The sequence below is a fragment of the Narcine bancroftii genome, chromosome 12 (assembly GCF_036971445.1).
Source record: "Narcine bancroftii isolate sNarBan1 chromosome 12, sNarBan1.hap1, whole genome shotgun sequence".
Taxonomy (NCBI): domain Eukaryota; kingdom Metazoa; phylum Chordata; class Chondrichthyes; order Torpediniformes; family Narcinidae; genus Narcine; species Narcine bancroftii.
In genome coordinates this window covers 93034784-93062295 of record NC_091480.1, presented here as the reverse complement: position 1 = coordinate 93062295, position 27512 = coordinate 93034784, and the positions used below count along the sequence as shown (strand labels likewise).

At 38.2% G+C, this 27512-nt stretch overlaps 1 protein-coding gene across 8 annotated transcripts in view; it reads right to left on the bottom strand.

Moving 5' to 3' along the window:
• The window catches only part of znf652 (zinc finger protein 652), a 59730-nt gene that overhangs the window by 23130 nt on the left and 9088 nt on the right, over positions 1-27512 (bottom strand). For 5 of the 8 annotated variants that reach the window (XR_011347009.1, XM_069904782.1, XM_069904775.1 and 2 more), the window contains exon 2: positions 11589-12803. Coding sequence is in view for 7 of the 8 variants with exons in the window: in XM_069904782.1 (XP_069760883.1) it covers positions 11589-12803 (1215 nt within the window). In the remaining variant the exon portion in view is untranslated. Of the gene's footprint in view, positions 1-11588; positions 12835-17599; positions 17669-18700; positions 18753-27512 lie in introns of all 8 variants that reach the window. The other 3 variants (XM_069904776.1, XM_069904780.1, XM_069904778.1) reach the window with 3 other exon arrangements.

The following is a 27512-nucleotide window of genomic DNA, read 5'->3' as shown; positions in this document are numbered from 1 at the left end:
CAGATATGTGCTTCTTTACATATATTGGGAAGGTGCTGGGACTAAGACCTGAGCCCATTGAGACCTTTCATCTTGCTCTGACTTGATCTTAAAGGTTGGGGCCATTCTGTAGATGGTTGAGATGAGGGACAGGTACATTTCTTACCTGGTTTTGCTTCTTTATGCCGGTATGTCTGACACATCTAGTATGGGGCATAAGGGCCATAGATTTTCAATTAAAATGCAACTTAATTTTAACAAAAATCTTTTGATTTCAATGCATAGTTCTGCTTTTAATTGATTAATAGCAAGCAATCATTTTACACCTACCAGGGCAATTCATGAACAGAGCATTACTTTTGATTCTTTACCATATGTCCTGCTGCACCTCAAAATTATTATGGAAATAGTGTCAGTAACTTAGTAAGTTTATACTCAGATGCAAAAGTTTATTTCAGCCACAGGACTAGTGCTATAAAGAAAAACTATAGTTATAAATTATTAACAAAACTGACCAAGACTAAATTATGTACTTTGTTCACTGTTATTTGATACTTATAACTAGTTATTAATTTATTTTATCATTAAAATCAATAAAAAGATTGAAAAAGAAAACCATGACTGAATAAAATTAATCCCAATGCAAGCTAGAATTGTCTCAGTTGATCCGGAAATTGATTGAAATCATCTGAATCTTAGCAGGATTTCCTTAAAATTAAATTTGATACCAGGCTTAAAAGATTAATCAAAACATTTAAACCAGTGATTTTCAATCTTTTTCTTTCCACTCACATACCATTTAATACATCTTCTGAAATCCAAACAAACTATTATAATATTGATGACTTCATAGAGACCAGGCAGATAAGAACATATTCATCTCACAGGTTAATTAACAATACATTTTAACCCTCCAGTGATTCAATCTCTTCCCATTTCTTATTTTTACTTGGTGGGGAGTAGGAGGAAAAGAGATTAATCACTGCAGCACGCAATTCTCCAAAATATTTACCATTTTACTGAATAAATATAGAATTACCACGATTGACCATAGAAGGGGTTATAAGATGCAGCTCCTAATCTTCCATGTCTGGTTTGCAGAAATTAAACATAGTGATAAAACCTAAATTACAAAAGAACTTCTAAAAAGCAATGTAATTTGAATTACATTCATTCTGAATGAACAACAGCAAGCATAGGAATCTGTCTGCAATTCAAAAAGTAAAAAAAAAGACAATTTAAAGATTGAGAAACAAACAATATGCAGCTTTGAATGTTGTACAGGACCATGTGACCTACTTCTGCACCTGAATCTTACTTGCTTGATGGCAATAAATGACAATCTAAATGAACTAAACTCTTCTTTCTTTCTTTGGCTTGGCTTCGCGGACGAAGATTTATGGAGGGGGTAAATGTCCACGTCAGCTGCAGGCTCGTTGGTGGCTGACAAGTCCGATGCGGGACAGGCAGACACGGTTGCAGGGGAAAATTGGTTGGTTGGGTGTTGGGTTTTTCCTCCTTTGCCTTTTGTCAGTGAGGTGAGCTCTGCAGTCTTCTTCAAAGGAGGTTGCTGCCCGCCAAACTGTGAGGCGCCAAGATGCACGGTTTGAGACGATATCAGCCCACTGGCGGTGGTCAATAACTGGTTGACCATTTTGAGTTTTGTGTGCCCGATGGAGATGTGGGGGGGCTGGTAGTCATGGTGGGGAGCTGGCTGATGGAGGACCTCAGTTTCCTTCAGGCTGACTTCCAGGCCAAACATTTTGGCAGTTTCCGCAAAACAGGACGTCAAGCGCTGGAGAGCTGGCTCTGAATGGGCAACTAAAGCGGCATCGTCTGCAAAGAGTAGTTCACGGACAAGTTTCTCTTGTGTCTTGGTGTGAGCTTGCAGGCGCCTCAGATTGAAGAGACTGCCATCCGTGCGGTACCGGATGTAAACAGTGTCTTCATTGTTGAGATCTTTCATGGCTTGGTTCAGCATCATGCTGAAGAAGATTGAAAAGAGGGTTGGTGCGAGAACACAGCCTTGCTTCACGCCAATTATGGTTAACTGAATTGCTCCCCGCCAATTGACATTGGTTCTGTGGAGCCAAAGTCAAACATGACGAGCTTTGTTACTTTTCTGCAGGAAGGGATGAGGAGTGTCTGCACTAGGTGTCATGCTTTTGGAGGGTGAATAATTGGGAGCTAATTGTTTTGACTCTCACTCAGAAGGCAAATGGAAAATAATACCAGGAATCAAGCCAAAAGGACCTGGCTGCAGTGGAGTAAGAAAGTAATCTATCTCGCACTTAAAAAATCCAGTAAACATGCATTAAAATTCCAGATCCTACCAATCTCACAACTAGCTTCAAATGCTCAACTAAGAAATTCTCCTTCTCAAACTTGAACCCAACTTGCTCACAATCCTCCACACCTCAAACCCACAACCTTATTGCAAGTTTCATGTGCCGATCACAACTTTGACATGCTGAGCCATTCAAGCAAACTTTCCAAAGTATCCAGACCTTTTCACCGACACATTTTTTGGCATTCTTGCAGCACAAGGCAATGAAAACCAGAAGCTAATTGGAAAGAGAAAAGAAAGGTGCTACTTAACAGGTACACGAGTTCTAGTGCAAAGAACATCCACCAGTTCCATTACTCCTCCCTCATGTGTACACAATGCAGAATGTTTAATGCATTTGGAATCTTGTACTCAATGCTAAGGACTGTGCGTAGAGCTCATTGCTCATCTTTTGCAGCATAGACATTAAAGTCAACTCAATTAAGCTTATTCGTGGGCAGGGCTAAGCACAAAACTTTAAAGTGATCTGCTTTTGGAGAGCACCCACTTTTAATATTGGTGGATGGTGGTGGTGGTGGGTAAAGGTGCTCTGTGCCTAACACCTTTGGCCTAACGACAAGGGGCAATTAATAGCTGATGGCCAGTGTCTCAACTTCCACTGGAAATGTGAGGGCAGCAGTAAAGGCTCAGACTGAAATCACTGTCAAATTCTTTTCCATTGCACTAATTCTAGTCATGGTACAGAAACAGTCCTTTCCATGTTCCCAAGTGCCATTAAGTAGTCATCTATAGTGATCTTATTGACAAGCATTTGCTCCACAGCCTTCTTCGTCTTGGAGGCTCGAGTGTTTATACAGTTCCGATATTAAACACTGCAAAAATTCATCTTCTCAAGCAGCATATTGCACATTGCAACCACCGCCTGGGTGAAAAAAACTCAAATCCCTTCTCACTTTATACATTTGCTCTCTAGTTTTTGGTATCTCTTTTATGGGAAGGAAGTTTCTCCCTATGACTTCCATAATTTTGTACACCCCTATCAGGTACATCTTCAGTCTTCTGTTCTCCATGAAAAAAAACTATCAAGTCTATCTTAACAGAAATGTTTAATTCCAACTAATACCTGGTGAATCTCCCTTGTGACCTCTACAGTCTCATCAATTTGCAGTGAACTGAAACTCCTCATGACTGCTATTTATTAAAAATAGTTATTTTAATATATGTACATATGTTCTGTGTATCTGTATCATTTGCCTGTATGTTTGTGATGTCTGTATTTCTACTGTTGTGCACTGTGAATGCAGTACCAGTACAACCTGACAAAACAATGATAAATGAACTTGAACAAATTTAAGGTTGAGTTGCAAAGATGCTCATGTTATTGACTCAATTGAAAGCTACAGGTTTAACACCAAAGTAGCCGAAGGATACAAGGACTTAGCAGAACAGTGCACTGGAGGCATGGGATCATCCCTGATCTTATTGAATGGTACAGTAATCTCAAAGTCATGAGGCTTTTGCTCAGAAGAATGTACTGAAGGTCAAACTCCTCCAAAAATTACTTGAAAGACTATGATTGACACAATCCTGATCACACAAGCCCACAAACAACTATTTCAGATGAGATACCACTATTTGTAACCCCATTTCTCTTTTGCAAATGGTCCTTTACCTTCCATTTGGTCTTTATTATATTCTCCTAAGAACACAATATTTTGTTTTGTGTCAACACATTCATAAATTAAATCATTTTACTCCTTTTGGCAAACAAATATAAACTAACATCCCCTGTATATCCCCTTAAAGCCAGAGTTCTTTTATACACGGCAGCTCCAGCATTGGGTGGGGTGGGGGTTGTGCTGACAATGGATAATATATTTGCTCCTACACTGCCACTCACCAGTGATCTTCCTGTTGTCAGTCAGCCAGCCCAGATTATTGCGACCTTCTAGCCCAAGAGCTGCTCTTGTTCATCCTACAAAGCATTCAGAAATCACCTTCATTAAAATTCAGCATCCTTCCTTCCACACACTGTGAGCTCCCTTGCTTCCATTGTTTGAAGGCAACATCATGGAGCAATCATCAGTAGGGACCACTTATCAAAACTAAAATCAGAAAGCTGACACATCAAGGGGGAGGGGGGGAATGTGTGGCTGAGGAGAGGCTAAGGTATTGGACGAAAGGTGGGAGAGGTGGAGAGACCATTGGGAGGCTGTTGGGAGAGTTAGAAAGTGAGAATGCGAGTAGGTAAAGAGATGGAAACAGTAGAACCAAATAGGAGGTTGGGGGGAAAGGGTTACCAAAACTAGGGGGGGAAAAAAATCAATTTTCATGTGTTGGGCTTAAGGATATCCACTAAGCATGGCCAAACAGTTGGTCAATCTACGTTTGATCTCATTAATGGAGAGGAGACCAATTGGGATGAATGGTGTGCATGTGAAAAGTAACACGATTGCTACTAGTAAAACAAGAATCATCTTGCATGTCTATAGATACAGAATATTTGGTGGTTTCAATACATGATACAGATGGTAGGCAGTTCTTGCAAAAACAGGGATTCATAGCATTCTGAACTATGAGAATGCAACCCTTCTCTCTAGGGTTGGATACTAGTGAAATCACCCTCCCAAGAATATTTTAAAATGTATCCAAAGTAGGGGGAAATACGAATAATTCATTAATATTAATGTGAAAATATTTTACATGTCCTGAAGAGTATCATCCACCTGTTTATCCAATGAAACAAAATAAAGCCCCTTAAAGTAAAATTTTATACAGCAACTATAATACTGCAAAAAATGTTTGTGAACTTTACCCCACCTAGAGATGTTATTAACCATCTTAAAACGTCATTAGCGAGTGGCAGCGATACTTGGCACAGCAGTCACAAAAAAGACATTTATCTAATCTGCCAAGAAGCTATTCAACTTTCCAAGATCTCAATTTTTATTTTACATTTATAAAGCTACTTGCAGCACCGCAACAAGCTATTCACTCCTTACTAATGATTATGCATTGCAAGACTTCCACCACCTCTCTGCCATATCCTATTAACATTTTCTTCTTCCTTTAACTGGTTACCTAGTTTCCTCTTGAATGTACCTTTACAATTCATTTTAACTACTTCTTGGTATAGATTGTTCATGTGCGGTGAGAAGGGAAAATAACAAGCAGATTTTTTATTTTTACAAAACAGTCATCGGTGTTCTTCATGTTGAAGATTGGTGATTAAAAAAAAGCAGGAACTGAGCAAGTGTCAGCAATAACTGAAAAAATTATTGCAGCTGAGATTTCAAGTTCTGTTTTGATGAGTTGTAATTAGGATGGCCATTCCAAAGGAGGACGTGGTCACAAGTTACCACACACACACACACACACACACACACACACACACACACACACACACACACACACACACACACACACAGTGTGTTTACATTTGTTGTTTTAGCAATACTTTTTAAATTAAACAGTATTGCAAAATGTAAACACACTGTGTGTATAGTAACCTATGACCACCCTACGTAATAAATGTGTGATGAAACTATTGAAGGAACTGCAACATGGTCAATGTACTCATCCCTCAAATACAACTCACAGCTGATAAGGCCATTTATTTCAGTGTGGTCTGTTTGAACTTAGTTTGCACAAATTGTTACTTTTCTATAGTTCAATAAAAAAAACAAAATTGATAACAAAGGTCATTAAGAGGTCCCAAGACCCTGAGAAATTCTTTATAATACAAGTGAATTTTTAAATTATTTCATGTCTGCCTCATTCTTGAGGTCAAACAGGTATCCGAAAATAGGATAAAAAAGAGTATTCCCTGTGGTCTGACATTATTTCAAAGATCAATACTATTTAAAACATTAAACATCAATTCATTACACAAAAATAAGTAATGCCTCCAATCAATCCCATGTATAAAGAACTTCAAGATTTCAGGTACCATACATTTAAAACTGCAATTTGCTGATTGCCACTAGAAATCATATGCGGAATCTACCTCTCCAATCTGAAGTATTGTTATAAGAAGCCATAAAATTACTGATTTTACCCCATTAGACATCAGCTCGATTTCAAACCTCTACATTTAAGACTGCAATTTGCTGATAGACACTCGAAATCGTACGTGGAATTTACCCCTCCAATCTGAAATTTTGTTATAAGAAACCATAAAATTAACTGATTTTACTCTATTAGACATCAGACTGATTTCACACCTCTACCCCTGTATACGATTCTTTGTCTTCATGCAGTTTCAATAAATTAAACAATACACGTCTGATTAATTACAAATTAGGCAACAACTTTTTGTCCAGCTGGAACTCCCAATTGCAAGTTACTCTAATTACCTTCAATATGCAGATAAGTCTGTTGTTGACCTCAATCATTGTCAGGGTGAGGTCAAACATAAACTCAAGGAACAACATATTACATTCCTCCTGGGTGGTCCAGAACTCAAATGAACGTACAATGGGCTCTCTCAATTTAGGCAACCCCCAACCTACCTTTCTAAATGGTCTCTTTTTCTACATTTATCTCCACCTCTATTCTCATTTGTGCAGAATCCCTTCATCTCTTGGCCCCTTCCCACCCTTCCGCATTTAACTCCCCTTCCTACTTTCGCTCAACAAAGGGTCCCAACCCAAGGCGGACCAAGAGTGCTGCCAGATTCACTAAGCCCATCTAGCCTCTTGTTCACTCAAGATTCATGTATCTGCATTTTCTGTTTTTGCAGGGTACAATTCAACATAAAATATGAAAAAGGGATAAAATAGGTTAAATTGACAGATTATTAAACCAGAGACTGGTCTTTCTACATTTGTCAGTCCAAGTACAAATCTGATCCATTAAATAAATAATCTGGAATTTAAAAAACCTGGCTCAAGGATTGCAATCTTTTAACCATATAACCATTTACGGAGCGGAAACAGGCCATGTTGGCCTTTCGAGTCCGCACCGGTTCACTGACATTGTGCGCCCTCTTCAGGCAATGGTCCCGATGGGTTTGGCCCTCGAATTCCAACTTCAGTGGCTGAATTCTTGGCAAACTCCAAGAGTCTCTTTTGCAAAACCTACAAAATGGGAAGATAAAGAGGTCCACGAGCTCCTTACCCTCCAAGCTTGAAGACTCAGCACAGTTGTTTTAATTCATTGATAAAAAAAAATAAATCAAGGTCCCGGAGTTGAGAACGTACAGGAAATAGAACAGCAGGTTGTCACACATAATAACTCTGCAGTACACAAAAGTCCTGGAGAAACAATGTTTCAGGTCTAATGACCTATCTGGTTCAAAGTATTTTCTAACCTAGAGGTCTTTTTAAACTTTACATTAACTAACCAGATCAAAAAGCAAACTACAGATGCTGGACATCTGAAATAAAACTGAAATGCTGGAAATATTCAGAAGATCAGATAGCATGCTTGAACATAGAAACAGACACTTTTTAATGTCAGTCATGTTTTACCTAAAGTCAGAAAAGTTGCAGAGAATTAGGAGATGGGACTCCATGAGATAGGAAACAATGAGAGATTAAATGACATAAAAGGTGTTAGTACTGGCTGAGAGGGTGAAGGTTTGTTCAATATAGTTAATTAATTGAAGATAGGGAAGAGAAATGAAAATGATGCTGGATCTCGACATAAAATACAGGCTTTGAAATCTGAAGTTCATTATAATGTTGAAAATGTTTAATGGTCAGAGACCACCCCTCGAAAGAGAGATAAAAAGAGTTAACATTACAAGTTAATGACCTATCTTCAGAAAGGGTTAGGTCTTACAAACTAGAAAATCCAGTTTTCTGGAATTGTTGAATTCAGAGGGCTGATGTACCGAGTTGGAAGATGAGATGATGATCTTTAGTTTTACGTTTGACTTCATTGTGGAAAAAAGGCAGACCAAACATGGAGAAGTCAGAGTGGGTCGGGAAGATGAGAAGCAGATGCTCTATAAAGGTGCTCTATTCTATCATCCAGTCTGAATTTAATGTCTCTAATATTAAGGAGACAAAATTGTGAGCAATGAATACTGCAAATTAAACAAATACAGCTAATGAATTGTTTCATCTTGAGTGTTTAGGTTGCTGGATAGTAGTAAGGGATGGGTAGTTTGCGAAGGTGCAAGGAAAGGGATACATGTATTTGAATGCTACTGATGGAATGCAGAAAGGAGGATGTCGATGATTATTGCATTTTCTTTCAATCCACTTTATATCCTTCATGATGTTAAACATTGCTGTAAATTCTCTTATCTAAACACCCTCAATACTAGAATCATTTTTGGAAATCTCTTCCACTCTCACTAAAGCCTTTACATATGTCCTAGTATGGAACCAGCATTTTATAAAGATATGGATTTCTTTGCTTTTTTGAACCTCCATTTTAAAAAAAAACTATTCTCAACCTACCCTGCTACTTTCAAGAAACTATGTATTTCTACCTCCAAAATCTTCCTTATACTTCCAAATCTCTAATGTGCAAATCACCTCATTGTTCTGACTGAAATGTAACACTTCAATTTTTTTACTATTATATTTTATCTGCTACCTAGCTTAGTTTTTTTTGTTTTTTTTTATATAGCACATTTAAGGCAACTCACATTGACCAAAATGCTGAGGTTCAGAACTGTACTTACAACATGGTAACAATCAACAATCACTTCAAAGCACTTGCAAGTAAAAATGCCAGTTCAGGCTGGATTTAAAAGAGTTAAAGGAAGGGGCAGATTTGATGGCGGGAGGTATATTGTTCTAGTTTAGGGGCTGCTATCACAAAGGTGCGATCTCCCGAGTTTGCGATTTGAGCACGGAACAACCAAGCGCCCTAAATTGGCCGATCTGAGGGGTCTTGAAGTGGAGTAGGGAATTAGGAGATCGGTGATGTAGGAGGGGGGGTAGTTCATTGATAGCTTTGTAAACAAACTGGAGAACTTCAAAATCTGTACTGGCAACCAATGAAAGAAGGCAAAAATAAGGGTGATATGGTCCCTTTTCTCGGCTCCTGTCAAGAGCCTTGCTGGCACATTCTGAACCAGTTGCAGACAGGATAATGATGACTGACTGATTCCCATGTAAAGAGAGTTAAGAGTAGTCCAAATGGGAGAAAATGAGGGTGTGGATAACTTTCTCAAGGTCTTTCAGTGTCAGGAATGATATGATTTTGGCAATAGTGTGGAGATGGAAAAAGCTAGCTTTTACTACTGCATCGACTTGTTTGCCAAACTTGAAGGTGGAATTGAATATCACACCAAGGGATTTGATGTGTGGTTCGAAAAGGGTGACTAAGTTGCCAAGGGTATAGGTGATAATTTTAGCAAATAGAATAATCTCAGATTTGCCTTCATTTAGCTGCAGAAAGTTTTGAGCCATCCATCACTTTGTTCTCCTGACAATTGATGAGGCTTGATCATTGGGCATCAGATGGAGATGGGTGTCATCAGCATAGCAGTGGAAGGTGATGCCGTGTTTTTGGTTGATATGGCTGAGAGGAAGCATGTATTAAGGAGAAGAGAATGGGGTCTGAATAGACCTATCCATCAGCCCCATCACATTTCCATCACTGAAACTTTCCATTCCTTCATCAAAAGCTCTCTCAATTTGGCTTTAATAAATCCATCCTGGCATTCGCTAATTAATATTCATGTCCAAATAAATGACTACTGTGATGGATTATATCATATTTAATATTGTATATAGATAAGTTTTTGAAGGAGGTCACAAACAAACAAACACTTGACAAAACAGATCTCATTTAAAATGCCAGAGTTCTGCTCAAGCCAGTCAGTCCAGGCTCCATGCCTTTGCAAAAACTTTAAAGGTCTTCACAATTTTAATTAGACATGCTGTGGAATAATGGATTATTGTTTTGAAAGCAACAGATGAAAAGACTCAGAAGTTTGGGTCTGATGCCTCAATCTGTCTGGTCATGTGGTTTTTGCAAGGGGGAGGGATATGGCAAGCTGGCAACTTGTCGAAACCCAATTTTGAAGACGGGTTGTGAGTTCTAAGTTCAGACTGTTGAAAACTCATTTGGTCCATACAAGAGAAAATGACTGGCTGAGTGCTTCACCTGAAATAAGGGAAACTAAAGGAACTCTGTGACGACCTGCAGAAGAAGTTATCCTTTGGAAAAACCTGATGGGGCAAGTTTCTTCCGCAAGACGCTGAAGTGACTGATGGAAGTAAATCAGTTTGTATGTGACAAACAAGCAACAAATCTCTCTGAAAATCCATTAAGAACCTTCCTGAGCAGTAACCAATCACGTTTAAGCGCCAAAGCTTGGTGAAAATTCATAAATATTAAATTCTGTGCACAGTATAAGAATTGCCCAATATCGGTGAACTTGGAGGAGTGAGAATGGACTGTGAATCAAATAACTTTTCTGAACTTATACACATTAGATACACGTGCGCTTAGAATTAGAAGGGGATTAAGTTAGGTTGTTAAGTTAATAGTATTAAGTTTAAAGTTTGATCCCGTTTTTATGTTTAAAGAAAATTAAAAATGAGTTTTGTTTAAGTAACCATTTGTCTTGGCGAATTTCTATTGCTGCTGGGTTTTGGGGTCCTCTGGGCCCATAACACTACCTTTTCTATTCCTGATTACAGTTGAGAGTTGGAGCACAGAAAAAGGCTCTTTGGCCCGATTTGCTCATGTAAATCAAGATGCCCATCTGTGCTAATCACATTTTTGAAGTGCATATCATGACATGTACAGAGATACAGTGAAACGCTTTGTTTTGAGTGCCAACTAGGCAAATCAACCCACACACACAAATACAATAGGTAGCGTATATAATTGCACAAACCTGACCTTGGGCAATATCCTTTTGTAGATCACCATATTTTTTTTATTGAATTTGAACAGAGTACAAAACAAAACAGGACCAGGAAATATGTTTTAAGACGCTGTATGGTTAAAGAAGCAGAGCATGCCAAATCTACTACAGTACAATGCAACTGAAAAATAAATCAGTTACATTTTCCGCTCCATGGAGACATTCATTTCATCTCAATGGAAAGATAATGGTTGGTAGAAACTGGTTCTGATCCCACCTGCCAGTAGATAATGTAAAAAATGTAAATAATCCATTACTCCTGAACACCCAAATCAACCAAAACAACAACATTGTTGGATTATCAGCAGGCTTTATCTTTTCTACTTGTGTGAATGCTGCTAAGGGGAAAAACTAGCAAAGCTCAAAAACAAGGAAGCAGATCCTAAAAGAAATGAAACAGTTTATAATTTATGCCAAATGATCTGCTAACTTTGAATGTGTAAACATTATCATTTATGAATACAACAAAAAGTTGTAGCCTACCTGAATATTCTTTTCACACTCAGTTTGTTGATGAAGAGCAAGTTCATTTTCCAACGCAAATTTTTTTCCACACTTATCACATATCTGCATTCGACTGTGAGTGACAGTCATGTGTTTTTCCAGATACCAACGATTGTTGAAGACTCTGGGACATTTTTCACAAGTGAGATTCTGTTTCTCTTCTACCTGCTTTTCTTTCTGGCTTGAAGATTTCAAATTTTTACCTTTTTTCTTTCTCTGCTCAGGCAGCTGAATCTTTGCACTTTCCCTTGAAAGAGTTGCTTCTGTTGTTTTCAACCTAGTCATTTCCTTAGGTTTTCTGTGTTTGGTTTCTTCTATTTCTTCATCATCTTGCCCATCTTCGATGTCAATATCATAATCCTCATCTTCATCCCCTTCAACATTCTCTCCATCACTTGAGTCAACCACATTTGATTTTTCAGACTGTGAAGTTACACCTTCTGTCCCTTTAGACACATGTAAAGTCTGATTATTAAGGTTCACTTCAACGATAATTTGATCGCGGTTATAAGATCCTTGATCATCTGAGTCAGAATCTTCTGCATCTCCTTCCACTTCATGAACCTTTTCAACTCCTTTATTCTCTTCATAATATGCTCGATCTCTTGCTTTCAAGTGTTGTTTTGCCATTACATTCTCAACTTTCACCAGATAGGATTTATTCCCTTCTCTGGGACAAATCTTGGCTGATAAATCAAGTTCTCTGTCGGCATTACCATAAAATTGAGGAGGGATCTGAGAGCACTTTTTTCCTTCTTGGGCCATTCCAGCAACATATGAAGAACAGTTGTCAATCAGATTCTTGCAAGAGTTGACAACGTTATTCATTTGAAGGTCCTTAACTATGTTTATCACCTTTTGTATATCACATGCATTCACATTTAGGTTAGGTGTATAAATAAAGAATAGGATCTGACTAAAAGTTTCCAATGTTAAGGTCACAGTAATAAGTTCAAATTCCTGCCACCATTTGGACTGTGTGAAGAGTAATAGAAAGAACCAACTGAAAACAGTCAGCACTATTTTGTTAGAAATAAATGACTGCTTCCATTTTATCACTACAATATAGTCATCAGAGGTGAGGCTCAAACATGTTCTGTTCTGTTTGTCCATCAAAAATGTAGAATGGAAATAGAAATTCTCCTGTAGAGGGTACCCAACCAAAGGGAAGATAGAAATATTTTCAATCTTTAGCTGCAATTAGAAGAAACAAAATTCTTGTTACCTGAAAAAAAAATCAGCAAGTTTATTACATTTGGAATTTTCATAATAAAAATAGCAGTTTACATTTAAATAACTAATTGAAGGCACAGCATTCCTGTTCAAATATCTTTTGCTCAGTCTTATACTTATCACACAAGAGTTATGCATTTTGCAATAGACCAGCTTTTGATATTTTTTCTACAATTCAATGCTGTTAAATGCAATTTAGAAACACCATCTACAAAAGGCATAATGCCATCATACTTTTTTTCAGTTTAAGTTAATTTTTCTACCAGTTCTAAGTTAATTTTATTCTACCAGAATAAAATACAAATTTCTTTAATAAATTAAAATTACATTTTTTTTAAAGAAAGAGCAATGTGTTCATCTCTTGAACGTGTGGCTGATTGACTATATTGTACATACAGGCCTCACTGGTATAAATATCAGATAAACCATAAACCGTTATCAACTTCAGCAAAAGCTTTCAGAGGGATTGTAGGTGCATACAGAGTGGGCAGTGAAGAAGGAGGTGGGAGGTGGTTGGGTGGGCAAGAAGAGAAATAATTTTAGCGCAGGCTCATTTATATTAATAACCAATCAAAATCATCGAGTTAATGTTAATTCCCCATGCTACTTTTAAGTCTTACTTGTAGCACAGTACAACATATTATGTGTAACTACATAAATAAACATTTCTGAACACCACAATCTCAGTGCAAGTGTATACATGCTGGAAAGATGTCTTTGCATCGACCATTTAGTTGAAAATCAGGTCCTTGCATCATAAATTGCATCAAAGGAAGATAATAAATACAATGAATAAAGACAAACCTACAGATCCTCCTATGGTTGGATCACATCGCTCAGTGCAAATTGGTACATATCAAGATTAAAAAAAAAGAATATATTCCAGGCTACATAACTTTAATGGTGGGATGCAAATTGTATTTACATTAGCGCTCCTAGGGCAAAAAAGTACAGAACCATTTTCAGTTTAAATCTGCCATTGATGTTACAGCTGTCTTCCTATTCCAGTTATGAATACTTTAAAGGAAAATATTAAAATTAGGGTAAAGACACTGCTGCTAAACTTATAAGAAAATAGTGGGAACATTTAATCCAATTGCAATCAACAACAATTACTTATAATTTGTAGTTAGCAATGAAGTTTTATTTTGTTTGTGACATAGCATTTTTGAAAGGGTCAAAGATTATAGGATCAAAACCATGCCCAGTTGACAAAAGAATTGTGACTGAAAACTAACCATTTAGAAGGAGTAAATTGCTTATAGGCTGTGACTGTGGAATTAGACACATTGCTGACTGAAATCTTACATTGGTTTCCAGTTATTACCACTTATCAGCTGTGGCCCAGTTGCATTCAAAAATCTTTATCACTATATTGCATGCTGAGGACCAATTCTAGAAATTTGACACAATCAAGATTGGTACTCCACTACTGGATCATGTGCTGGGCTGGAGATGATGACTTTCAGGTAAAATATCAGCATTCTCAACATGGGCACTATGGCCCTCCAGGGGCCACAGCACATTTAAGTCAAAGCCTGGTTTTCTTTCACCTCATGTATCATATTTTCATTTATTTTTATTGTAGTTGGCAGGAGAGAAGAATGGAAGGATCCAAAACATTAAATCAAGGGCATTATTGTTGCTCAGATACAAAAAGATACTTTGAAGGTGAGAATTCACCCAATTTCAGACCAAAGCTCAATAACTGATCATTATCACATTGCTTTCTATGGGGACTTTTTAAATACACAAAATGGTGGTTGCATTTTTTTTTAAAAACATCGACTACACATCTAGAATCTCTCAATTTCTGGAAAACATTTTGATCACCTGTGGACAAGAAAGAGTCGACAGAAGTGGTCTAATTTATTTGGTTTCTAATTTTCATTCTGGTATTCGGATTACTAAAATAGTAGAATAAAAGTATAAGGAATTGAACTGTGAACTGCAATTGCAGAATTATCAACTGCTCTGGCAAGGCATTATTTTTTAAAAACTCTTATTGATGGGGCCATTGGCTACACTGTACGACAGCAGGTACCAGAGCCACTCCCTATTCCACAAAAGGATGAAAGAGCAGCAGTGGAAACTTCAGCAGAACATCAAGTAATGATAACAATGTTAGCATGAAGAGATTAGGATTTTAGCACTTGAAGAGAAGAAGGTAGACATGTTTAAGAATTTGGAATTGGGCACTTTTTTTTAAGTCGTGATGTAAAGCTGGAGGGTCTCAGCGGATGAAGCAGCATTCATGGTGAAAAAAAAAATGAAGTTGGGACCCTTTTTGAGTCTAAGAAAAGGAGATTGTAAGGTCAAAAAGGAGGGTGGTGAAGAACCACTTTCTTGAACCTGCAAAAGGCCCAAGCCCAAAATGGATGCTACATTACCAACTGAATTCCTCCAGGAGATTTGGGTGTTGGACTTGACACCAGAATTTGTAGACTTTCTGGTTTAACTTTTTATTGAACTGTTGCAATCCTTCTGGTGAAAGCACTCTCATTATGCGTTTTGGAAGGAAGTTCTAGAATTTAGATGAAGGGACAATACATTTCCAAGTTAAAAGGATGTGCAACTTTAAGGGAGTCCCCAGATAATGATGTTTTCTTGTCCTCTGTGATAGATGACCGTAGGCTTGAGAATGCCACCAGTGCAGCCAAGGTAAGTAAAGACAGAACTCTATGCACTGCACTCTACAAGCAAATAAGATACTTCATCTTGGATTGTGATAAGCCTCATGTTCTGCTGGGTAGATGAAGAGTATTCCTCCACACTCTTGACCAATACTTAGTATTTGGTGGAAAGGCTTTGCTCGTCACACAACACTCAGCTACTGACCAGTTCTTGTAACACATTTATGTGGTGCTCATCAAGATTCTGGCCAAAGATGACCACAGAATGTTAATTTTAGGGGAATTCCTGAATACAAGGAATATGAGGCCATTTTATAGATGTCTTTGGTGAATTAATTATCTAGAAAGCATTTGCTGAGGAATATAAGGAACTCAATGGTTGGCTAAACCCGATTTGGTGTGGTACAGGATAAATCTTAGTAGTAATAGTAGAACAAACAATTCAAATACTCCAAAGCAAATATCCTGTGCTTTTGGAATCATAAAGTCTAGTCTACACATAACTGCGTCAAAATTGGTTAGCTTAGAGAGTGAAGCAATTTCATGATTAGAACTAAGCTTTTAATTAATGTATACTGCTGAATAAAGGTATTCTGTTCACTGTTTTATTTTGACTACCAATCCATCTTTTCCAAAGCCGCTCCAAGGCTTTGTAGCAAACCCACCCCTGTAACATCCTCATGCTACAATCATGCAAGTAGGTAGGAGAACTAAAGAAATGGTCTTGTTACTAGAGTGCAAGGCTTTGTTGGGGCAAAAGCGTGAGAAATGTGACAAAAATGGACAAGAGTGGAAATATTTGGGTCTGGCAAAATCCATGGAGAAATGTGTTTAGAGTTAATGCTTCAAGTTCATGAGCACTGTCACCTGTACCAAAATGCAGTGATAGAGTTAGTTTTGCAAGCAGTGTATCTAGACATCTAAGCCTTGTATAACTAGTACGACATAGTCCAAAAGTGCAGAGATCACATGGTACAGAGCAAGGGCATTTGACTATTTTGAGGTTTGTTCGGGACTCTGACTGCTTTTCGCAGCAGTGGGGGTTATAGATGGAGTTAATGAAGGAGAGGGGTTATGTGCGATGGCCTGAGCCACATTCACAAACCTCTGATTTGTTTTCCCCCAGTCTTATGTCGAGCAGTTCAGAAACTACACAGTGGAGCAGGCTGACAAGATGCCTTCAATGGGGCATCTGTGAAGTTAATGGATTCAGGTAACATATCAAACCTGAGGAAGTAGAGGCAATGATATGCTGGTAAAAACAATGCTGGAGAAACTCACTTTATATAGCAAAGATAAAGATACATAACCAATGCGTCCTTCATCAAGGTATGACCAAAATGTAGGCAGGCATCCAAACAAAAATACTGATAATGCTTTCTTGGCCATTGCGGAAGGACCAGGACAAGTCACTAGAGATGTTAACCCCAGGAACTTAAAGCTGTTTGCTCTCTCTACTTCATCATAGTTGATGCAGAGCAGGGAGGGTGATATGTCCATTTCCAAAGTTTGTAACTAGCTCCTTGGTCTTGATATCGAGGGAGAAGTTGTCCTGCCACCAAGCTGCTAGTTCCTTCTGTACTCCAAATGGTCATTGTTAAGAGATCCTACCTATGAAGATGGTGTCGTCTTTAAATTTATCGATGGCGTTGGAGTAGTGTTGACCATTGCAGTCATGGGTGTGCAGCAAGTGCAGCTGGGGTCTGAGTGTACAGTCTTGTGGCTCCTGCTGTTGAGGATGATCATGGAGGAGGTGCTGTAACGAATCTTTACTGATTGCAGCCTCAGGGGTAGGAAGCAATGGATCCAAATGCAGGGGGTGGGGAGGGGTGGTTGGAATTTCTAATTTCCAATGCCCACAACTGGCAGGTTTACCTTTTGCGATTCCAACATGAATCCATGCCTTTATCATCCTAAAATGTCTGAAATTATTCTTATTTATCCTAATCACTCAATGCACACATTCATTTCAGAATTGTATTAACAATACTTTATGAAATTCTTATTACTTCGTTAAAGACTTTTCAAGAATAATATGTTGTACTAATTCATTTTGATGCTAAAAAAGATTCAAATATTCTGCAATTGTATATTTTGGTTGAACAAAAATGAGCCAATCCTCACCTTCCAAACCATCAACTGGAAAGTACATCATAAGAGACCCCAGATGGGGCAATTTCATCTCGACTTTTCCTTGGAAGATAGAACGATGTGTCACTTTTGAAACCATACCAATTTAGTTGTACAATATACTGGACATGATCTCTACCAGGTTGCCATCAGAAGACCAAGTTGAAAACTAATTAAGGTCTGATCCTCCTCTGGTTTCATCTGTTGGCCACCATACTCCATTACCAGAATCATTTGAGTCTTTCCTCACATGAAAGTTTGACTTCTGACAATGTACTTATTTAAGTGTGATTCATTCACTTGGAAGCTATTGAATCTCAGTTCTGTGAATATAATCTCGTCATAAATTCAATATAAGGCAATGAAAGCCACGCCTACCCTCAATAAGCAAAAATAAATCTGCCCGTTTTCCCAAAGGCCTATTTTAGCCTCCAGCTTGTGACACCCAATGATATTCCACAGTAGTTCTTATTTCTATATACAGTATTGAATTTTCAATGTTAGACCCACACATCTATGGTTTTGAATCAGAAATTCCAATTCAGAAATATTATTTTAGTATAGAGTATCCGGTGACAATTGCATGGCATTTCAAAAGTCAGAAGACGAGGTTAAGCATGTAAATAAAGCCATAAGCCATTTGTTGCTATTTCTGATGTATTCGATGATAAAAATAGAGCTGTCAGTTCTTGTGGAAAGTTGCCAATATTTGGTGTGGTAAAGGAATTATTTTCCAAATCAGCCAAGTTTAAACTTAAGAGTGGAGTCCAAATCTTAGGAAGATGGGTTCTATGTGCTACAGTTTTCAGGGAAAAAAAAATTCAACACAAGTCATCTATAATAAATCAGAGCACCGTTCACTTCCTAAACCAAAAGAATTCAACTTATTTTACTGGCTAGCTGTGAATTCAGGATATTTCAAGCAGCACTACTCTAGGAAGCAGATTGTGGGTCCTGATTATTGCCACTGATTTCCTTCCCATATATTAGAACTCATGATTCAATTTTCAAATATGGACTAGTTACAGATGGCAAAACAGCAAGTAAGGAAATCCATTATAGAACTCAATGATATCCAGAAAATGCCTTATTTACCAGTGTATCCTGCAGATTCTTGTCAACTTGCAATTTGCTCTTTGACAGTTATCTAAAGACCAAATTACAAAGTTACTCAAGAAATCGTAAAAACTGAATGAATGTTTGCATACATTCTTCCCAGAAATAATCTCTCAACAGATTTGCAGATGAACTTCAGCTCAAAAATCTCCAAACGATTTCTCACTTTAAGCACCATTCCCCAATTATTTTATTTTTGGATGAACTTTTTCTATTTGTCTGTAGCTCATGAAAGAATATTATCTTTGCTTTTACCATGTTTTCTGTACATTGTAAATCCAAAATGGCACCAGAGAGTCACAGTTATTTTACAATCCCTGGACGGCACACAAGCTTTTCATTATATTCCGGTACACATGGGAAGCTAAATTATCACTTTCGTTCTTGCTCAGGTTCAGTGTCAATGGCAATTTCTATGTGGGCTTCATTCCTTTTGATATATTACTTCATATCCAGTATCAAAGTCAAATTTATTGTCATCTGACTATACGTACAATCTCCAGTCCTCGGTGCAAAATATGCAGTCACACAAGACAACACACATACAGACAAAAAACATATGCAGGAAAAGTATTTAATTTATACAAAATAAATAGTTTTGAATACAAATGATAGTCTCGGAGGGTTAGCGTGAGCAGTTCCTTTGGTCATTCAGCATTCTCACTGCCCGTGGGAAGCTGCTGTTCCTCATCTTGATGGTGCTGGCTCTGATCCTCCTGTATTTCTTCCCCGATAGGAGCAGCTGAAAGATGTTGTGTGCATAGTGGAAAGGGGTCCTCGATGATTTTGCGCATCCTCTTCACACAATGATCCCAGTAGATCACAGATTTTTTTTGGGGGGGGGGGAAGGGGTTGGTGGAGGGAGACTCCAGTGATCCTGTCACTCTTACTGCAACAACTGAATCACACTGTGATTCAGCTGGCCAGGACGCTCTCGATAGAGCTCTGAAAAAAGATGCACATAATGGTGGCCAATAGCCTTGCCCACTGCAGTCTTCTCAGGAAGTGCAGTCACTGTTGCGCGTTCCAGACAAATGAAGATATGTTGTGTGTCCTCAATAGATCACTAGTTAAATGAACTCCAAGGAACTTGGTGCTCTCCACTCTTTCTACTACAAAGTTGTTGATGTTTAGTGGAGGAGGTGGTCATTCCTCGTCCTCCTGAAGTCCACGATCACCTCCTTCGTCATGTGCGCATTGAGACTCTGGTCATTATTCTTGCACCATTTCACGAGATTTTCCACCTCTTCTCTGTCGTGCGACTCCTTGTTGGTTGCTGATGAGGCCCAAATGCTGTTGTGTCATCAGCGAACTCGATGATACTGTGGAGTTGGATCTGGCGATGTAGCTGTGGGTCAGCAGCATGAACAGAAACAGACTGAGCACACGGCCCTGAGGTGCGCCAGTGGTCATCTGTTGTCTACTCCTTAAAGTAAACAACAATATCCAAAGACTATTACACAAAACTTTTATTCTGAGCGAGCTGCTGCTTGATTTTCCTGTTCAGTAAAGGGTGAAATGCCATTCTTCAAACATGAGCCCAAAATGGAAAAACTAAGATATGCATGTACATTTTTCTGGTTTCCTCTCAAGGCAATTTAGCATACAAAAAGGCCACTGATTGAAATCAAACTCAACTGTTTTGATACCTGGTCCATTACAAGAAATTACATTTAACAGAAGCAAAATGAAACAGACAAGGATTGATGAATAACTGAAATTCGATTTAACAACTAAAACTATGCTGCATTTTTGATTTTTGAAGTCCAATTAATTTTTTTATGAAGCTTTTCATCTTACAATTGTTTTAACATATCTTCTAGATTTAATATTTCATTCATAATTATACAACTTGCTTTTACACAATTACCTGCAGGAACCACTCAACAACAACTTCAAGAGAACCACTTTCAGTTCCATCCCAAATTTAAAATTGCCTACGTATCAATTTTTAGTCGTTTTGAAATGCAAAACTAGGTCCAATATCATACTGGGTGGCAGAATGCTGCAGTGTCCGAGGTTCAATCCCAACCTCTGGAGACGCAAGTTTGGTGAGCGTGTGTGCATTCTTCTTGTGACAATGTGGGTTTTGACCAAATACTCTGGTTTCCTCCCACATCCCCAAAATATGTTGGTTAATTCAGCACACTTGGATTTCTGTGATGCTGTCCTGGGAGATTTACTAGATGATTGGACATGATATCCTAACATACATTTAATGCAATTTTTAAAAAAAGATATTGCACAGGAAAATAAGATAACCAACATTTTGGGCCAAATCCTTTGTCAAGGTATGTATTGCACTTGACCCCGATTTACAGTTTCTTGTTGGAACTCCAGAAAACGGATGTGTCAGCCACCAGGTGGCGTAGTAGACTTATGCAGGTGGTGCACAAGTCCCCTGTTGGGTAGGAACCATGGGAGAAGGTGCTAAATGGCCTTCCAGGAAAAAGAGGAACAACCATAACTAGCTCTGATGCACGTTTGAGGTGCAGATAGACTTGGCAGGACTCATCAAGGCATTAATTTGCAAAAAGGATCTGTAAGTGACCATGAAAATAGAGTGTTAAAGGTGGATGGCATGCCTTCATTGATCAAGGCAATGAGCACAAAGGAAGCTATGTTGCAGCTATACAAACCTTTAGGATTATTTTGTGCAACTCTGGTCACCTCTGAGAATAATGTGGAGGCTTGAGAAAGGAAACCAATTTACCAAGATGTTGCCTGGATTAGAGGGTAGGAGTTGCAAGGAGAGGTTAGACGAACTTGCAATTTTTTCTTTGGAGCAGCTGACAGTTTAGAAAAATCTGAGAATAGATTGGGGTTTCAGTCAGAATCATCCTCCCAGTAAAAATGTCACATACTGGGGATATGCATTTAAGGTGAGGCAGGGGAGACTGGTGGGGGGGGGCAGGAAGAACCATATTGAAGGGAGATGCCTGGAATGGGCTGTCTGGGGTGGTGGTGGAAAAAAGCCTTTAGAAGGACTTGTAGATCTATTCATGAATATGTGAGGAATAAAGCATCATGTAAAAGCTGATGGGATTTAATTTAATTCAGGTATCATGTTCAGTACAGACATTGGAGGCTGAAGGGGCTGTTCCTCTGGCTGCAAGTAGAGTAGGTAGGTGTTTCTGTGGCTGGAATGAGATTCTTGAATAGCAAGAATCTCCCTCAGGCCAGGTTCAGGGAGAGGGTCAATAGCCAGTTGTAGTGCACCTTGGTTAATTACATAATTAAAAAGAATTACATCCTCCCACACAAAACTGTACAAACAGGATAGGTTGCACCTGAATCCAAACTGGTCCAACATCCTAGAAAGGAGGTTTGCTCGTGTTGTTGGGGAGGGTTTAAAGTAATATGGCAAGGAAACAGGAAGAGACCATTGCAGTGGAGAGAGGAGGGAGAGTTAAAGTCAAATGCAGAGGAGAATCCAAGACCAGTAGGTAAATCAGACATGGGCGTGTGAATACAATTGGTTAAATTGGATCCATTTTGTTAAACAGTGAGGATTAACACATGAAAACAATATTATAATAATCACAGAAAAAGTTGCTGGAAGGGCAATGATTAGGAACTCAACATTTAATACACAAAGCTTCAGGTGTCATTAGAGAATGTGTGTAAGATAAAAAGCACATTCCAATATTAAGGATATTAATAGAGTACTGTAATGTGAGAAGATCTCCTTGAAGGCTCTTCAAGTGAGGCTATCTGGGTAGAGCTTAGAAATTTGCTGGGGTGGTACACAACAGACCTCCAAACAGTCAGTGAGAGATTTAGTAGACATGTAGGCAAATGAAAGAAGTGCAAGAACAATTGTGTTATCGTAGCAAGGGATTTCAACTTCCCCATTAGTTGGGATTACTTTAGTATAATTAACTAAGAGAGGGGGGGGGGAAATCTTTGAAGTTTACCTGTGGTGCTTTTGAGCTGGTATGTGTATAGTCCTAACAGAGAAGAGCCAGTACTGGACCTAATCTTAATGAAGTCAGGAAAGTAGTTGGAGTGCTGGTAGGCATTTTGGGGGTGGTGACAATACATTTTAAGACAATTATAGAATGGGATGAGGGTGGTCTGGAAATTAAGGTCCAGAATTGGGGAAGAGGGGAGGAAAGGCCAATTTAATATCATAAGTAAAACACAGAAGTCTGCAGTCACTATTTGAAGTTAAAAACACAATGCTGGAGAAACTCAGTTGGTCAAACAGTGTACTTTATATAGAAAAGATAAAGAATGGCTTGACACCTTGATATATAGCAAAGAGGAGCCCCCATACTCCTCCTCCTTGCTGGTGTGCCCCCTCTTACCCACCTATTATCTCCTGCATTTGGGACTGTGCTCCTCTTCCTAACCCTAACCCCCCCCACGGTTTTGTTCTGGCGTCTACCACAATTTTTTTAATACCTAGATGAAAGGCTCAATCCCGAAACATCGGTTATGTATCTTTACGCTTCAAAATCACAAAACATTATCTGGCAAAAGTAGACTCGGAGCAGCTACTTGCAGGCAAAGCTCCTGCTTGTAAGATGTAGATTTGAAAGCGGTATAGTGAGTTCAAGGCCGTGTTCCTGTAAGAGTGAAAGGTGATAAAGGCAAGCCCAAGGAATGCTGAATGTCAAGGGTTTGATTAAAGGAAGGATCTTCAGGAAAGGAGAATATATAGGGAGGTACTTTGAACTTGAGGACAAAAACTGGTTACAAATATAATTGGCAGACATGATCAAGATAAATCCCAAGGTTTTTATGTATTGTATCTTTATGCATGTAACACATGCATTATATGAATATTTTACAAACCAGGCACCCCCCCCGCATGTTAAATGCATGTGCGTGCTACACGAGAATATTTTTACAAGTTGAAAGAATACGCACAATAATGGCGTGGGAAAGTCAAACCAGCAGTTTATAATGGGCATGGGAATACAAAAGTGGCACTGAAAGAATGTGCCAGCAATTTATAGCGGCATGGGAACAACGCACTTGCAATTTATAGCAAGCGTGGGAATATTACAGCGAGCATGAGAATGCAATAGCAGCAATGAAAGAACGTGCACAATTTATAGCGGGCAAGGGAAATTTTGATCTTGGGAATCTCTTCATATTGAATGCAATGGTATTCCTATCAAGAGGATATTTTGGCTAGGCCTAGGGCATAACACCTTATCACTGTTAATTGCCCAGACCCGTCCCTGAGGGAGGAAATTAACATATCAAGTTTATCTGATTTGAAACATTAGAATTAAGATCCAGCTCAACTCTAAAGCCTGTCTTTGATCTATTTAATTGATTCCTCTCCAAAGCTTGTCAATGTGTTGCAGCAGGATATCATCTATATAATGGGTGATTGGCACCTCTGGAGGGAAGTGATAGGGTGTTAATTGTGGCAGATAGATACTGGTATGTGTTTTGTCTCATGTCCTATTTAAATAAATTACTTTTGTCAGTCAAAATTTAGAATACTACACCTGTGCAGTTTATGTGTGCATGTTATATGAAAATATATAGTTTTACACAATTTATGATTATCTGTGTGTTATATGCATGTGCGTGCTCTATGCATGTACACACTATATGTGTGAAAATACAGTATATTAAAAAGAGAATAATTAGGGAAAGAGTAGGGTACATTCGTGACCAAAGCAGCAATCTGCATGTGGAGCAAGAGCATGGGTTGGTCTTAAATGAATATTTCTCATTTGTACTCGCGAAGGAGAAAGGAATTTACATGGATGCAAGTTTGTTCTGTTGCACATGCTAAATGGCAGGAAATGCAGATGTAAATTTGGTGCAGATTTAAAAATCAATACAACAATCCTGTTCAACAAAAGTCTGTTTAGCATAGGCAAAAAGACAACAAATCATTACTGTACCTTCATAGGGGTGGCACGGTTGGCATAGCAGTTAGCGCAATGCCTTTACAGCGCCAGCAATCAGGACCGGACTGGAGTTCAAATCCTGCAGTCTGTAAGGAGTTTGTATGTTCTCCCTGAGTCTGCGTGGGTTTTCTCCGGTGGCTCCGGTTTCTTCCCACCGTTCAAAAACATACTAGGGGTGTCAGTTAATTGGGGGTAAATTGGGCAGCACGGACTTGTGGGCCAAAGTGGCCTGTTACCATGCTGCATGTCTAAAAAAAATAATAATACAAAACTGAAGGGAATAAACATCAGAAAACCTAAGGGCCGGTTTTAAAAAAATGAAGCAACTCTCCCTTGAAATTTTAATTTGTTTTATTTGCTGAAATTTTTAAAACATAAACTGTTTTTTTTTAAATATAAACTTTTTTTCTAGTTTTCAGACCTCAAAAATTATTCTAAATGCAAGACAAAATATATATACTTCTCGGTGGTCCCTCAAGATTAAGAATAATCGCTTCCACTAATTTTTTTTAGGTATTGTGGCAATTGGTCAGGCCAGTGTGAGACCAATATACATATTGTCACAGTGAGGCAAGTGTGCTTGGCTAATTTGAGAGTTCGTGCGTCAGATGGGGGGGGGGGGGGATGTCACATGATGGCGTGAGGTTAGGATGCAAAAAAACCCAAGTCTCCTCGAACTCAGTTAAACAAGTATTGAAAAAGTAATATACTAGTTAAACAAACTCCATTAAATGCCCTCTGAACTAATCTATCTACTCAAACATGGGGAAAAAGGATAAAATTGCTGCTGGCTTACTTGTTGAAGAAAAGCAACAACGGACATTAGGGTCTGTGACGACTGGAGCCAGTATAGTGTTTTTGCTGTCCCCGAGATGCCCTGCAAAGTGCACTGCACCCAGACGAATGGGATGACGGCACTGAAGAAGGAACTGGAAGTCGGGCCGGAAGTCATGCCCTGTGAGAAAGGCCTTATGGGAGAAAGGATACCATTCATTTTCAAAGCACCCTGCAACCTTGAAAATCTTTGAGAGCTCTCTGGATACTTGTTCAAGGCTTGCCAATATTACAGATTGGATGAAGACCTTTAAGTTTGATTATGGCATTTAACTTTCAGAATGAATTTAATAAAAAACTGGAATATGGAGTTAATCTGTTTCAGAAATGTCTGATTTTAAAGAAAATATGTGATAAATTTCTGGAGGGTTGTGGAGGTGAAGGAGGGTACTAACCACTGCTAATTCATGTGTGTATATATGACTTAGGGGGCAATCAGCAAAAAGGAGGGTAAGTGTTGCCGATATTGGCAATACAAGTCAGGGAGGATTTTTATTATGTAGTTCTATATTCTGGATGTCTATTTATATTTCTGTATTTTTTCCTATCTTTGGATTGTCAGGAAGGTCACATTGGGGCATGATGGATGATGAGTAGTGGAGTTAAGTGGAGGAGCTTTGTGGGGGAAGTAGTGACAAAAACATGAGTAAAACTATAAACTTTTAATATAAATGGGATTAATGGAAATGAAAAACAATTCTTGCACACATTAAAAAAATAGGAGTAGATGGAGCTTTCCGACAAGAAGCACATTTTATAGAAAAAAGAACATTTGAAATTGGATAGGTCATGTTGTATCCTCTTCATTCAATTAAAAGTTAAGGCGAGTAGCAATATTAATCAATAAAAGTCTTCCAATTGATATTCAATGTTTTGAAAAAGATCCAGCAGGCAGGTTCGCATCTATATACTGTGAAATAGTTTCTGAATTATGCACTCTTAAAAGTTATATACTCCAAATGCAGATGCTAAGAAGCTTGATCGGGGAACCTTCCTTAACTTGGCAAATGCACACAAGAACGTAGGTCATTTTAACTTTGGTTTAGATCCATTATGAGTCAGCAAGAGGAGTGTTAAGTAAAGCAGCTAAGACAACTTTGACCTAATGAAGGACCTGAATTAATAGATATATAGAGGCAGATGCATCCTACAGAAAGAGGCCCTTCCATTTATTCAAGCAGGCATGATTCGTATTCTGGAATAGATTTCAGCACAGCTTCAGGGTAGAATATTTAACGTGGAGTATAAAGCAAGAATTTTGTCAAATCATTCAGTGCTGTTAATGTAGATAGAAATGCCTGATAAAGAAAAATTGGTTTATAAATGGAGGTTCCGTAAAGGTCAGACTTTTGTGATTTTATAAGAGCATAAATTCAATTATTTTGTGATGCAAGTTTAAATTCAGTAAATTATAAGTTTGTGATTTGGGATGCACTGAAAGCTTATTTAAGAGGACAAATAATAAGCTTTACTTCCTATACATAAAAGAAATAGACAATTAGAAAAAGAAATACAGATTTGGAAAAAAGACTTGCAAATAAGAAATTCAAAAGACAGGCGTCGGTTTTTAAAATCAACAAGAAGCTTCAATATAATACTTTGCAGACTTATAGAACAGAAAAAGCAATAACAAGAACTAAAAGGTATTATGAACCGGGCAAAAATTCACCAACTTCAAAAATATATTTCATTAGAAAACAAACATTTGAGGAAAAAATGCATTTCTGCAAATTTGGGGCCATATTTGCACAAGGTAGGCACTATTGTTTAATTCTACCTACGATAATCCTCTGCAAGACGAGTAATTATAGTTTAATAAAATCTTTGGTGTCCTGTGCCCTATCCTAGTACAATCCATCATCTCTTAGTTTTTTCCTTTTTTCCCTTAACATAATTTGAGAATATCCAACTATTTGTTTTATTATTACTGTTTTAGGTGGTTGGGGGGGGGGATCATTAAGGGGAGGGATATAATTATATTCTTGTAGTCAGAAATAATTTGTTTAAATATGGAAAACATACAAAGCTGAATAAACCAAGGTCCAGATTCAATTTTGGAAAGAATACAAGTCAGTTCT